The following is a 14542-nucleotide window of genomic DNA, read 5'->3' as shown; positions in this document are numbered from 1 at the left end:
GCATTAGAACGCATCAGCAGCTCTTTGCTAACACATCCAGTTTTGGGAGTCAAAACGTGCGCCGCCGCTGCGTCCTCGTTAAATAGAAGATCTACAAAACATGCGGCGCTGCGCTGACGCGTCATCTAACACGTCATCAGTCCCAGCCGCAGCGTTGTCAGCTCTACTCAGCGTAACAGGCTGCTGCTTACTTCCTGAATCAGGGTTAGCTTGCTGCCGCTTTCAGGGGTAGCATGTAGATGAGAGCCGGAGACTCGAAGCAGGCTACTGGAGGTGACTTTCCTAAGTAGCAGAGACAGAAAGAGGACTTTCGGCGACAACATGGATGTGTGGGTAGGTGTCGCTTCACTTTATCTGTTATTTTCCCCAAACAACATACAGTGTGATACACGGACGGAGGCAGTGCTGCTACCAGACACTTGAGACACTTGTTTATCAATAGTGAAGTGAGCTAACGTTAGACTTGTTTTGCTCACAGGGATGTCCCAAGTCCACAAACTGTGTGTTAGACAGTGACCCCGTACAGTTACATATCTATGGCTGTGTTTGGTGAACCCTTTAACCCACATTGATTGTTTGGCTCCTGAGATGAGACACTTTACATAAGTTGACCCTCAGTATGTTTTCTGACTCGTATATTAGACAATAAAGGGAAGTACCATGCAGCCACATGACTTCAGCTAATAGCTTTGTTTGTTGCTGATGTGTCTGTGGGTAAGATTTACAGCTCCTTCCTATTGTTTAGGGAAGCAGTCACTGTTTAAATTTAGAAATCCTATTCAACTTAAACCTGCAGGAAGCTTAAACAAAGCATGACTCTGATTACGGCCACCAGAGAGCAGTTCAGATTTGTGGGGTTTTCCTGAAGGGAGCAGAATCAAGTTTTGTTGTCAGCATTAGACAGACAGGACTCAGCACTAGGGGGCATCTCCTCTGTCATTCTCTGCTGTCAGTGCATAATTGACCATCAGTCACAGGCTGGACTCCTTCTGATCAATTCAAGGAACAGAAAGAACAAGTCACCCAAAAAGCTTCGCTTTTGTCCTAAATGTCAGAACATGTCATTTGAACCTCTTTAGCCAGATAAAAATCAACACCACAACTGTAATTATTCCCCCCGGAGTGATTTCTGGATCTCTCTATGACTAAAAGCCGTTGTGATGTTGTGCCTCACGGTCTGTTTTCCCTTGATGTATCCAGGAGCAGCCACCTCACACCCAGTACATTTCCATAAGAACATGACCTCCCCTCTGAGACAACAAAAGCTCTCCTTACAGAATAGTTAAATGTTGTGCGAGGGGGAGCAGAGGAATGGGCGTCCACTGCTCAACAATGAGTCTTGTACACTTGTACAAGTGTCTTTGTGTGAACTCCGTATCTGTTTTCCTGAGGCAAAGATAGCATTTAATGGTCTGGAAAAGTGTGGGTGGACCAGAAGGTGAAATACAGACTGAAAATGTGTTGAATAACAGAGAGAGGCCTGTATGTTGAGGGAAAGACTTGTTGTGAGATAACGCCGTTTTAATCTAGTCTTTATGACAGATGCGTGACAGCTATCACCAGCACTCTTACCTTTCCTCTTGTAAATGATCGCTATCATGACAACTCAAGTCAAGCCTCCCAATCACACACATGTTAATGGCTTTTTTTCCAGTGCTTGTTCTATGCAGCTGATCTGGCCCAACCTGTATAAGAGCGTGTTATCCCAACAGGCAGGTATGACAGCTGTAGTCTGGGCGGGGGGGTGGACTCCTTGTGGCTCACTGACAGCCCTCCATAAAAGCTTCACTCACTTAAAACACCTTAATATACCAGGAAACTCTTTATGCATGATGTTTCCCTGTGAGCGGATGATGCCTTTGATCACACAGTGAACACAGTGTTTCAATAGTTTAAGGAAACTTACCTCATTTTGCTAAAAGGCATGTTTATTGGATTACTCAACATATTGTCTTTTGAACCTTAAGCTTTCCTCCATCTGATTGTGGCTGAGTTAGAGTCCACGTTATCAAACTGCCTGCTATTGTGTCATAAAAACACAACTGGGGAGAGATAATAGAAAGATAAATTCGCTGCAATTATGAAATAGCATTCGTGGGTCAATTTAGTGATAGGGCTGTGATTTAGGCTCAGTTTGATCTTCTTAGGCTGTGAAAAATTCTCATAAAGATTGACAACAAATATTGGAGCGTTTATTGGTGATCAGGCTTGGAACTGTATGTACAAAAATATTATTTATAGTTCTGTCAATTTCAAGGCAGACTTCCTGTCTGTTCTGATCGTGATTGATTGCAAAACATCTCGTCCGCTGGTTGGATGTATTGTTGTCGGTCTTAGTGTTGGGAGGAGTCTGGTGATAGTAGTCCAGACAGCTGAGAGCGTTCTCTCACTCTCACCTGGAGAACAAAGGGAGAACTGACAGTATTATTGTGAGGGGGAAACTGAACTCTGTAATTCTGACAATGTCTTCTGATGTAAGTACTAACATTTGGGACTCTGGTGTCGCGGAAATGTTAAACTTGGAAAATGAGTTACTTGCCTTTTTAAATTGTGACAAAGTCCCTCTTTCTGAAAAGTGACTTGTTGGAGTATTTTTCTGTTTCATGTATATGTATATTTGCCTAAATTCAACAGTTCTAGTTCACTGTTTATCAAGAATACTTTGACTGTAGTTTTTCAATTAGCAGCATGGTATTTATATAAATGCCATGCAGTCAGACTGACTGAATTAATGGTTGCACATCCAGATTTATTGTTATTATTAGATGATATGCTGGAGTATTATTGTAATTGAGTGTCTGTATAACTGGAACATGTGAAATGCAGGGACACAAGTCATTTATCTGATTTCAAGGAATCCCATAAGAATCTGGATTATGGAACGATGACGATAACAGTCACCAACACAGATTATTCAACAGTCACTTCCTCATAATGACATATTTAGAGAAAGAAAACGATTTGTAACAGATGTCTATGTGTTGTGAGGTTCTCTTCTTCTTAAAACAACCTAAGCATATTGTAATACATGTATATGTCTCTGCGTCCAGAGTGCCTTGGAGGTGTATAAGGAGATGGTCCTGCTGTACCTGGAGGAGGGCCGGCGGCAGGTCAACTCCCGCTGCGTGGACCTGGAGCCGTGGCAGATCATCGGAGCGACGGTCATCACCACACTGGGAGCGGTCTGGATCAAAGCCTTCCTCTTCCAGCGAGAAAGTAATCTTTCACACGAGATGCATGGGTGCAAAGTAGGGGGATTAAATCCGACACGTGAAACGGGCTAACAATCGCCTCAAATTGTAATACGTGTAAGACGTGTTAACAACAGGTTTACTGCTATTCTACTGTATTGGATCTTAAATGTGGTCTGAGCAATTAAGTGAAGAATCTTTTGATGAAGTTTCGCTGGTACTCTGCAGTTAGTATCTTCTACTACAGTTCTGGTTCCTCTAGTATGTTTGACTGAGTAAATACCTCCAATCAACAAGACTTTCTAGATCTGCTATCTATCAATCCATCAATCAGTCAGTGGTTGAATTCCTCAGCAACAATGCCGGCTCTTCTTTGTCAACTCTTAGAGAGGGAAAGTTGCACAGAGTGAGGCTTCTCAAAGGAAATTGCATGTCTTCAGTGCTTTCAGGGGGCTTTGTGTAATATGGCTCGGGTTCTCATAGACCACATCTTGTCCTGACGTGTGATTAGAGGTCACAGTCAGCTGCTTAATGTCCGCGGTTGAATTTGTGCCAGTCTTTCACCACAGCTGCTGCCTTGTGTTTTTTTTTCTTTTTACCAATAGGTCTTCCGTCCCGAATCAAGAAGCTGTGCTTTCGAATCTTCAGAAAAATACCCTTTGTTGGCGCAACAGTAAGTATCAGTGGTGAACGGGTTCCTTTTTTTCCCAGCAGATGTGCACTGACTCTTACGTCTGAGACTCTTTATGAGTCACTCTTGGATGACTGAGTGCAGCACGCCAGGGGTGGGGGTGGGGGGTGGGGGGAAGAGGGGGGTGTCAGACCTTTGGCACACTTAACGTCACGCTGGCGATAACATTGGGTTACTTCTGGTCATTATGTTACCAACAGAGAGCTCACTTTCAGGCTTTCTCAAAAACGTACACTTGTTGATACTAAAGTGGACATGTTATCAAGTTCAGTCTGAAACACAGTTACCTTCACATTCACTCGTTTGAGGGATTGACATTCTTTACTTCATTGTTGCATTTGCTGCATACAGAGAAAGTCGACGCCTTTAAAGTAACATTGTCTTCTCGTTATGACAGATCCAGAGCCAGCTCAACAAGGCGTTGGATGATATGTCTGTCAGTCTGTGCACTTTGAAGGAGGGGATGAGCTACACCAAACAGCTGCCCTCTAAAGGCCTCTCTCAGAGCCAAGTGCTGGAGAAAATCAGAGAGTACGAGACTCTGAGTAAGTCATCGTTCATTCCCGAGCTTCATTATCTATATGGCTGACTTTCTGAAGATTATTTTCAGTCTTCTGATAAGAAAGAGTGTGGCCTTTTTTAGAAAGAAATGTCTTGTGTGATTGTAGATGAGGTGAAGTGGGAGAAAGGATGTGTTTCGGGGGCCGTGTACTGGGGTGATGAATCACTGACCAATCTCCTGGTGAAGGTATGCATCTTTGTTTAATACATCTCTGGACTTTGGAATTCCAAGCATGAAGAGTCAAGGTTGAACTTGAGTAAATTGTTTGGTGTTTGCTACAGTAAGCAGCACTGACTCTTTTTTTTGTTTCTTTTTTGTGTTTTTTTGTTCATGCCTCTAAAAGAGACTGCTGCTACTGCTTTGTGTGTCACAATAGATATTTTGAGTTCATATTAACTTCTTTTGTCACATTTTTTTCCCCTCTTTTGATCCCAGGTATATGGAGATTTTGCATGGAGCAACCCACTCCACCCAGACATCTTTCCTGGCGTGAGAAAGATGGAGGCAGAGGTTGTCAGAATGGCTTGCACGCTTTTCCACGGCGGACCCAACTCCTGTGGCACAGTGAGTCATCATAATTACGTTCACAGATTGTATAAGCTAGGGATGGATGGTTCCAAAGCGGTTAAACAACTCTGCCTTTTTTTTCCTACAGGTTACTTCAGGAGGAACTGAGAGCATTCTGATGGCCTGCAAGGCGTACAGAGACATGGCTTATGAACGGGGTGTCAAATATCCTGAAATGTAAGACAAGCTTTATTAGATATGGTTGATGAGTGATTTCAGTTTTCTTTTTATGAATCATTGGGTCTTCTTGGGTTTTTAGTAAAACAGTTAATCATGTTTGGGATGGGATCATTCATGGGCAGTGTGACTTTATCTATTGTAGCATGATAAAAACATAAATACATGATAAAAATAGATTCACACAATCATGTTCAGTGTTTTTCATATAGTCTATAAAAGGTTGCCATTTCTTAAAAAAAGGTTTACTGTTGTTTTTCAACCAATATGTAATGTTCTCTAGAGGTATAGAATGATTCATTTCTGCAATGGTGAAGGGTCTTCTATTTCCAAGAAGACAAATCTGCACTGAATCCCATGGAGTTGTGATATCTTGCATTTATTTTGCCAAATTCACCCAGTAGTTAAACCAAAATAAAATCTTAATCTCATCTCATGTTAATTGTCAACCTTGAGTAACATGATATGGCAGTACTGCACTTAATCATGGTCATGACAAAATAGAATACAAGACATGTTTGAGGCTTTTTGTTGACTTTGTTTTCTACAAAATGTCCAACTTGATCTTTGTGTTCTTCTTCTACTTTGTGCAGTCTTGCTCCTGTGAGCGTCCACGCAGCCTTCGACAAAGCAGCGCATTATTTTGGGATGAAGCTTGTTCACGTCCCCCTTGACAAGAAAACCATGCAAGTAGACGTGAAGGTGAGAATACAGTCGAAGCAGGCGGCAGTGTTTGCTGATTGACTGCTCTTCTGAGACTTTAGTTATTCCCATATTGTTTCTTCTGTCTCAAGGCTATGAGGAGAGCCATCAACAAGAACACCGCCATGCTCGTGTGCTCGACGCCTCAGTTTCCACATGGAATCATGGATCCCGTTGAGGAAGTAGCCAAGGTCAGAAGTGAAAAGGTTTTCCCCTAAAAAGGTTCTGTAGTTAAAACGTGGAGGTGACATCTCTGATACTTTCCCTCGGTGTGTTCCAGCTGGCTGTGCGCTACAACCTCCCGCTGCATGTGGATGCCTGTCTGGGAGGTTTTCTCATTGTCTTCATGGCCAAGGCTGGTTACCCACTCGCACCGTTCGACTTCAGGGTAAAAGGTGTTACCAGCATCTCTGCTGACACCCACAAGGTAAGGAGTGGTTTTGTATTCCCTTCAAATTATTACTTCTTGTTGGCTTGATTTCCAAACTTAAAGAATGCAAAGAAAGTTATGAAACCTACTAACACATCCAGAATATAGTCCTTATACTGTGTGTAAAGCGATGAATTATAAGACCAATGTTGACGGGCTCCAGGCCATACTTTTCTAATACTGCCCTGTGTGCCACTACGTTCCTCTCCAGTATGGCTACGCCCCCAAAGGTTCCTCAGTGATCCTCTACAGTGATAAGAAGTACCGTCACTACCAGTACTTTGTAGCTCCAGACTGGCAGGGCGGGATCTATGCCTCGCCCTCTGTTGCAGGCTCCAGGCCTGGAGGCATCATCGCCGCCTGCTGGGCAACCATGATGCACATGGGGGAGAATGGATACATAGATGCCACCAAGAAGATCATCACTACAGCCCGCAAAATCAGAAAAGAGTAAGACACTCGTGCTTACTGACACTCAAGTAGAGATGTGTTACAAAGAACTTTGATTCCATACATAATGAAAATGATCAGCCTCAACATTTACAACCTTTTTTTTTTTTTTTTTTTTTTTTTGACAGAGTCTGCAAGATAAATGGTGTGTTTGTCTTTGGGGAGCCAGAGGTGTCAGTGGTGGCAATAGGGTCAGATGTTTTTGATATTTTCCGTCTGTCTAATGCGCTGACGACAAAGGGCTGGAATCTGAACACACTGCAGTACCCATCCAGGTACATATATTGGAAAAATACAACAATAATATAAAGAATAAAATGAAATAAAGAATATCATCATTAATAGTCAGGAATGTAATGTTAATAGTGTGATGTTCTTTTTCACAGCATCCACATTTGTTGCACAGTTCTGCACACACAGTCGGGCGTTGCTGATCATTTTGTCCGTGATGTCAAAGAGCAGGTGGCCATCATCATGAAGAACCCCAAAGAGAAAACCACAGGAATGGTGAGCTCGCTCTGCTCACGCACGCACGCACACTTACATCTTACATGTTACGTTGATACACTGAATATAGAGTACAACCTTCAATTAACTCAAACAGCAACGATATACAAGGACACAGTAGCACTTTAACTAAATTTGTAAAAAGTACAATCATCATAAACATACAGGTATACACATTACATTTAAGTGTGTAATCAACCTTTGCATCTTTCCTTGAGCCAAGTGAGAGATGGTAAAATGACCATTTTGTGTGAGGCATGACAAACCATGTAAAGTACGTTTGCCAGTCTCCATTGTTTACAGTGCTGTTGGTACACGTGGCATTTTGCACAAGTCGCGATTCAAGTTGACACAAGCTGCATGTGCTGTTTTGGGTTTCAGTTTTAAATGGAGTGGAAACTCCACCCAGCAGGCACAAACCGGCTTTATGTCAGGAAGGTGCGTTAGGAGCACACCCAATAATTAGGCGTCACCTTCAGTTGAATAATGCATACATGATACATGAAGCAAAATCCTACTGAAAATAGAAATCCTGAGATTACAGTAAAACATATGCACTATACATTCAGTTTTTACATTACTGAGGCTCAGAATGTCCCATTAACATTTGGGTTGGGCTCAGCTATCTTGATTTCTTGTAAGGGGGGGGTCTGCAGTGTCAACCAACTCAATTGCTCGACATCTGCAGTATATGTATAGAGCTCAGACAAACTGTGTTCTCTGGGGGTTGTTAAAATGTATGCTGGGAGATATAGGGAAACATTAAAGGAAGTGAAAGTAATCAAGGCACACTTATAAGAAAAGTAAATAATCAAATATTTCCGGAAATGCTGTCAATCGATCGAGTGGACACACTAAAAGTATTTATGATGCTCTACGTACCACTCTAACATGAGTTGTTAACTCATTCGTGCCCTCATGCTGTTTCAGGGAGCGATCTACGGCATGGCCCAGTCCATCCCAGACAGATCCATGGTGACGGAGATCTCCCGAGGTTTCCTGGACTGTCTCTACAGCACTGAGGTGTCCAAGTCAAACACCAACCACATGAACGGCAACGGCAAAGCTCACTGAGGCAGGATTGGGCCCTCCTGGCCTGACCCCTCCGCACGCAGGGAAACCCACTCGCCTCCTCCCAGAGCCCCCGAGCTAAAGGCTCAACGGTTGCCTTATCTTGCATACCTTCACCATACTGAAAACATCTGCAAAGATCTTTCAAGCACAAGCCATCGTCATTTTAAATCGCTTGTAACATTGTGCCTAAGTGGCACGGAGAAGAAATGACTGGTTCCAAACAAGTTTGTCTTTTCCTTTGATTTTATTAATGTAGGGGAAGTGTGTGTGTGTGAGTTTGTGTGTGTGTGTGTTTATTGTATTTGTTTTAAAAGTTCATTTCAATTTCAGCTTTTGGTAAACGTGTATGTCTGTCATAATCTCAACCGATTTACATAGCAAAACCATTCCTTTTTTAATTAGATATTTTTTTTTACTGCCGGAACATTTCAGCTTGTTTCCATCACCGCATCACTATCTGTCATGACTCAGCAAAAACACAGACCACTGATAGCTTGTTAGAAACGCTTTGCTGCCCTCTAGCATGAAAGCGGATGTACTGCTTTAGACTGACTCGAAGTGCAGAGGCTTGACGAAGGTGAAAGCTATCATCATCATCATCATCCCTATCATGTCATAGTTCTCTAGAAGACAGCATTTTTTTTTTATGTAAAAGCACTGCAATGCCCTGAATATAACATATCAGGTTAATCTGTGAATCACTTGAAACATCAGCTCTCATGTTATAGTAGGAGTTTGTCTGGAAGCATGAAGATGCATGTCCTTATTTGTTAGCACTTAGTATGATGAAATTTGTTTTGTTTAAGTCTGCATTCGTGGACCATCTGCAGTAATGGCATTTGTAGACGGAGGGAGAGAGATTTGGATAGTGGGAGCTTTTAATATAATTAATATCCAATACAATTGTAACCAGGCCATGAATATTTTGAAAGTGGCTAGTAGAATCCAATGTTTTTTGGCCATTTTGGTTATATGTAATTTGGTACAGATTCGGTACTTACACTCAGTAGCTTGCTTGTAAAGTAAAGCAATGACATTTAACAGACTTTAACAGAGCGGACTGAAGGCTGTTTCCAACTCTGCCCTACTGTATTTTATCAAGAAGCAGAAACTCAATATTTCCTGCATAGTCACCTGTGTAACACTTGTTTTAATCATTTGTCTCCTAATTCAATCTACCTCAGTTTCTACTTAATGTATATGTCAATTCATTCATCCACTGAAACACATTCTAACAGGGGAACTGTGTTTGCCCCCCCCCCCCTCCCTTTCTAATACAATAAACTTCACAATGTTAGGCATTTAACAAACTGTTAAAGTGTTCTTAGGTAAACTGATACTGAAAGGAAACAGATCCACTATGATGGAGGTTTTTGATCCACAGACTGACAGCTTTGATAGTTCTATGTTGGGAGAAACCCACTCTGCCTGAATGTGGCTATATTTTTGGTAAATATCCATTCAGCAGGATATTTACACATTTACTTACAGGTTGACAGCTTAATGGTGCATTCTCTAACACCAAAACGACCTTGTCTTGGTCTCTTTCTTTCATTTACTTTCCTAATATTGCTTGTTGAAATTGTTTATTTCCATTAGATTAATTCCATGTTTGTGCAATATATAACTTTTCCTTTGATAAAGTGAAACGGAGGGGAATGCTCTACTATAAATGTTTAAGAGACAAGTCAGAAGCATTTGATTTAATGACAGTTTATTGGCCTTGTTAGTGTAATTTAACCATTTGTGTGACCACTGGGTGTTTTTTTTTTTTGTTCACTTAATTGGTGAGTGTTTGTGTTTTCAGCTATTGTTTTTACATGCTGAGCAGTTTTAAAGAGATTAGACATGAATGTATTAAGGTTCTTCTTACATTTGAGGATTTTAGTCAGTACCTGGTTAAAAGACTGATAACAGACCGAGGACATAACATCCCCATTAGCTATTGAAGCTTAAATCATGTGTCCATGCATCCATCCTTCAATACTGTGCCCAGTGACAGGGTGTGGAAACCCTTACCCATGCAAAAAAAAAAAAAAAAAAAAAAAAAGACTGTTCCAGCCATGACATTTGCTTTGGAGAAATATCTTGTGACGATTTAATGGCAAAGAAATCTCTTGAAAAAAAACGTTTAATGCAAATCCGTCTTTAAGCAAAGTGAATAGGAACTGTAACGGAGGAAATCTCAATTGGGACATTATGTAGCAATAATGAGCGTTCACCTCTGTGCCTTCAGAGGTTTGAACTTGTGACGTCATAGCAGATTTTCTCTCCAACATCCTCAGGGGTTTGGCTTCATAACTACATCATTAAGCTCCACTCGTCTTTCAAACATGCATGTAGTGGACAAAGTAACACATAAACACCTTAAAATGTATGATGCAAACAAATAGAACCTTACATTAGTTTTGAAATGTTTCATTTGGTTGATAATGTCAGAAGCCTTATCCATTGTAACCAGTGCTTTGAATTTCTCGATGGCATTTAAGTGTAAAGTTCTTTTTTTACTTCTGTCCACCCCTGTACTCTTTGTCATCATGTGAGGTTCTGAATGTATAAGGTTTAAAGATTTGTCTTTTTGTCAGAGAGCATGTTTGAGTCAGGAAGCACCTGCCGGTCTAACGTGATCCATAGCAAATACTGTTAATCCACTAGCTAACACAGTCATACTCTTAGTTGACCACAGCAGAAGGTCTGTTATGTTTTCAATAAAATGCATTCAGTCTGAAAAGAAGATCCTTTTCTGGTCCTTTTTTTAAAGTTATGACAAGAACAGTTTGACAGAGAAAATATTATTTACTGACAGTACAGTACAAAAACATTGGCGAATAAGACACCAGTTGGGAGAAAAAGGGACACGTGTGAACATTGGGAATATTATCTGTAATAACTGGAATAGTTGCTGAGAAATTACTTGAAATGTTTTATGTGTAAACATTATTTTATATTTGGTTCATAATTAATGAATGTGCAAAACAAACAACATATTTTTAAAACACACATTGGACCCTTTGCAGAACCTAGAGTTACATTTTTCACATTTTAATGGAAGTAAGTATTCTTTGGATTTGCAGGTCACATCAGATTTCTCAGAGGAATGAACACACGAGGAGCTGTTAGCTGTTAAAGTGTGTTGCTCACATCATTGATGCCTGGTCGATGAAAGTGGCCAACGTGATGTCTCGCTGGGACAGCCCCCCACAGTCATGTGTGCTGAGAGTGATCTGGACCTGGGGGAACATGGAGCAGGAGACTCATCATATGACAAGAAGCGACTTTCTTGTATCAAGTAACTATGTGTTTGCTTAAGCCATTAGATGGTGGCCAACTTCATAATGGCGTCATCCACTCTTGCCTTCCCATTGACTTAATTCATTAGGTTAAATAAAGGCAATTTGGACATGGACACTTGAAATATAAATTAACTTTGTATAAACTGGCATTATCAGCACTTGGAAAATTAGGGAACCTTCGTGGGGGAGTTGTTTTCCTAACTTTCCCCTAACGTTCGCAGGAGGTTTCTTTCTAAACTTTCCCCGAACGTTCTTGGGAAGTTGCTTTCCTTACTTTCACAGAATGTTGGCGGGAGGTTTTTTTCCTAACTTTCCCCGAACGACTGAATCTAAAACATAACCAGTGACATTTCTCTGTCAGGTAAATATAGTGGCCTTTTCTAAGTAGGGTATAATAAATAACTTACATATCTAAACACCATAATAAATCTATAGCTGTTTGGGGTCTTTTTACTTGGTGACCCCACTTGGGCGTGTGAATCCACAATGTCATGTCGAATTGCTCAGGACCAAAGGACGCGCAGTGTTATTGTGTTAGTTAGTGTGGTATTGTTTGTATGAGCGGTTCTCTACAGCAAACCCCACAGGCCAAGAGTTTGACAGATGCTTTTAAATGGGAGCATCTGTCAATGTTTTTCATATATTTTGCCTATAAATGTGGATAACATTAACTAAAAGACTGATGAATATGGAGCTTCAGTACAGGATGGTCACAATGTTGGCTTTAATAAAGAAAGCCAGTCAAGACCAAGTCTAACTGTGCTTTTACAGAACCGTCTTTGAATATGTCCTCTTTACCTTATTATAGACATTGAACCACTCAGGGTGATGGTCCATCTTCTCTGCTTGCAAAGCCACTCTGGACATGAAGCCAAAAGCCTGAAAGGTTAAGAAATCATGCAGTCATGTATATGCATAATATAGAGTAGATGCTTGTTATGGGGATTCTGTGAGTTAACTGTGATTCATTACATACCTGATTAAAGTCTTTGAAAATAAACTCTTTGTAAATGGCGTCCCGTCCCACAACCTCCACCCACTGAGCATTGCTTAGCAGGGGGAGTAGGTGGGTCCTCTCCTCCTCAGTCAGACTCTGAATTTTACCAGCCTGGTAGGAAAGAGCAGAAGTAACAGTACAGCAGATCTGAGAGGGGCAGTCTCACTAACACAAACTGTGATTGGTTGCACAGGATCCCATCTGGAAACAATGAGAGGCTGCATTCCTGGTTTAAAAGACTAGCTGGTTCAAAGGTTGTGTGTGTGTGTGTGTGTGTGTGTGTGTGTGTGTGTGTGTGTGTGTGTGTGTGTGTGTGTGTGTGTGTGTGTGTGTGTGTGTGTGTGTGTGTGTGGGAGAGATTTGGTCACTCAGTTCCTAAGCTTGACACATGATGCAAGGTCACATGGATTTAAAGTTACTTATGCTCCTTTCATTCAGCTGTTGTGACCCTAACTCCAAATCTAAACTGCTCTTTTAACATTTCACAACATTCCTCAAATAGATGTCCTGTTTTATTGCACAGTGGAGAGGGGGCTTTTGAGGGCTTTGTCCCCAGATGAGCAGTCATGCAAGAGCAAACAGATGTCACGACCAGGGAGCAGTGACATCAACAGGTATCATAGCAACAGTCTAATCTGCTCTATCAGCGGAGCGAATGGGCTGTACACAGACAATACCCACCAGCTTAAACCTCTTCTACTAATCAGATTCCGGACTCAAAGACTCAAGAAAATGTGCTCATGTCATTCTTAACCCTGCAGAATTAAACAGGCACATTATAAACTTTGTATCAAATGTATCTACATTCCTCAATCTGCCATAAAACATTATCTACAAGAGTTGTAGACCGTGAGAGTGACTAAATGGCAACAAGTGTGTGAGGCGGAGAGCAGCTCTGTGTGGCAGACTGAACACACACACACACACACACACACACATAGAGAGGTTATGTACTCACCATGTTTGCAGAGTGTTTTCATACACAGAGGAGGTTCAGCTCCAGGTCCCTGTTGCACAGATCTGCTGTGGCAGCCAGTGAGAGTGTCTGGAATGATTCCATTCAGAAAACATGAGCGTAGGTCCTGATTAGCTGCCCCTGCAGAAGCCTGAGCAGAAATCCCCACTGCTGATAGGCTGTCCGGCCACATGTCAGCATGGGCCTAATCATAAACAGTCATCTGTTGCACAAGGCATGCGTGAGGCCAGCTATTGTAGCAGGAGTCTGCACACATTGTACACTGGCAGTGTTTGTTGTGTGATGAAATAAGGAAGCTACTGGCAGTCATACATACACTCTTTAATAGTATATTATATATTGTATATGCACACATTTTAAAACATGAACTTCAATTTTAGAATAACAGCACACAGTTAATGATGTCTCTGTTTAAGAGGACAGCAGATTTTAAAGTGAAGCGCTGCTCTTCAGCTGGCTGGAGTTCATGTCAAAGGTTAATGAGCTGCTCCTCGGAGACTGGCCCCGTGAACTCATCTGTCATGGCGAGCGCTCAGGGAAATGAGCTGGTTAATGAAATGAGGAGAGGGAGAGGATGTGACAAGTGATCAACATTTAACAGTTGGCTGGGTGGGGAAATGAGAATGGTGCTGCGATTTATAACATAACCATTAGATATGAGTCAAATGGTTGTGTGGATTGTGTTTGGGGATGGAGCTAATCCCTCTGACTTCTACAATAATGCACACACTTGTATAAGCTTTTTAAACTGCGGAAGTGTCTGTTTTCATCATTCATTCTTTTTTTTTCATCATCTATGCAACAAAATTGCAGACTTAAATTACCCCAAACATGATTCCAAGCATCTGCATCACACACCAGTTTATAGGAACCACCAACCACACATGCATGTTGCCCTTTGACCGTTTTATATATTGGTGTGAGT

General features: G+C 41.5%; 2 protein-coding genes across 3 annotated transcripts; one reads left to right on the top strand and one right to left on the bottom strand.

Annotated features, from left to right (window-relative positions):
- The first annotated feature begins 206 nt into the window (after positions 1–206).
- Positions 207–11032, top strand: sgpl1 (sphingosine-1-phosphate lyase 1). 2 transcript variants are annotated; one of them, XM_054600196.1, is made up of 14 exons: positions 207–333; positions 3051–3216; positions 3797–3864; positions 4280–4427; positions 4551–4630; positions 4880–5008; positions 5100–5188; positions 5782–5890; positions 5983–6081; positions 6171–6317; positions 6532–6770; positions 6899–7045; positions 7157–7277; positions 8208–11032. In XM_054600196.1, exons 1-14 carry the CDS (start codon positions 322–324, stop codon positions 8349–8351), a joined length of 1698 nt encoding a protein of 565 aa, XP_054456171.1. In that variant the 5' UTR covers positions 207–321; the 3' UTR covers positions 8352–11032. The 2 variants fall into 2 exon arrangements, with proteins under 2 accessions (XP_054456171.1, XP_054456172.1); XM_054600197.1 differs by lacking the exon at positions 207–333 and adding an exon at positions 2405–2474.
- Positions 11033–11127: 95 nt separating this feature from the next.
- On the bottom strand, positions 11128–13708 carry pcbd1 (pterin-4 alpha-carbinolamine dehydratase/dimerization cofactor of hepatocyte nuclear factor 1 alpha). Its single transcript, XM_054600198.1, has 4 exons — positions 13600–13708; positions 12621–12752; positions 12443–12523; positions 11128–11581 (listed from the first exon to the last, which is right to left on the bottom strand). The coding sequence occupies exons 1-4, from the start codon at positions 13600–13602 to the stop codon at positions 11489–11491; spliced, it is 309 nt and encodes a 102-aa protein (XP_054456173.1). The 5' UTR covers positions 13603–13708; the 3' UTR covers positions 11128–11488.
- Between the last annotated feature and the right edge of the window lie 834 nt (positions 13709–14542).

This window comes from Anoplopoma fimbria, chromosome 6 (genome assembly GCF_027596085.1).
Source record: "Anoplopoma fimbria isolate UVic2021 breed Golden Eagle Sablefish chromosome 6, Afim_UVic_2022, whole genome shotgun sequence".
Classification (NCBI taxonomy): domain Eukaryota; kingdom Metazoa; phylum Chordata; class Actinopteri; order Perciformes; family Anoplopomatidae; genus Anoplopoma; species Anoplopoma fimbria.
This window is presented reverse-complemented; position numbering and strand designations above follow the sequence as displayed.

Excerpts from the sequence above, each read along its gene's own strand:
- sgpl1 (XM_054600196.1), top strand. Across the intron at positions 4,428-4,550 it reads CAGAGAGTACGAGACTCTGA|ATGAGGTGAAGTGGGAGAAA; the intron begins GTAAGTCATCGT and ends GTGTGATTGTAG. Across the intron at positions 7,046-7,156 it reads ACACTGCAGTACCCATCCAG|CATCCACATTTGTTGCACAG; the intron begins GTACATATATTG and ends TCTTTTTCACAG.
- pcbd1 (XM_054600198.1), bottom strand. Across the intron at positions 12,524-12,620 it reads TTTTCAAAGACTTTAATCAG|GCTTTTGGCTTCATGTCCAG; the intron begins GTATGTAATGAA and ends TTAACCTTTCAG. Across the intron at positions 11,582-12,442 it reads GGTTCAATGTCTATAATAAG|GTCCAGATCACTCTCAGCAC; the intron begins GTAAAGAGGACA and ends ATGTTCCCCCAG.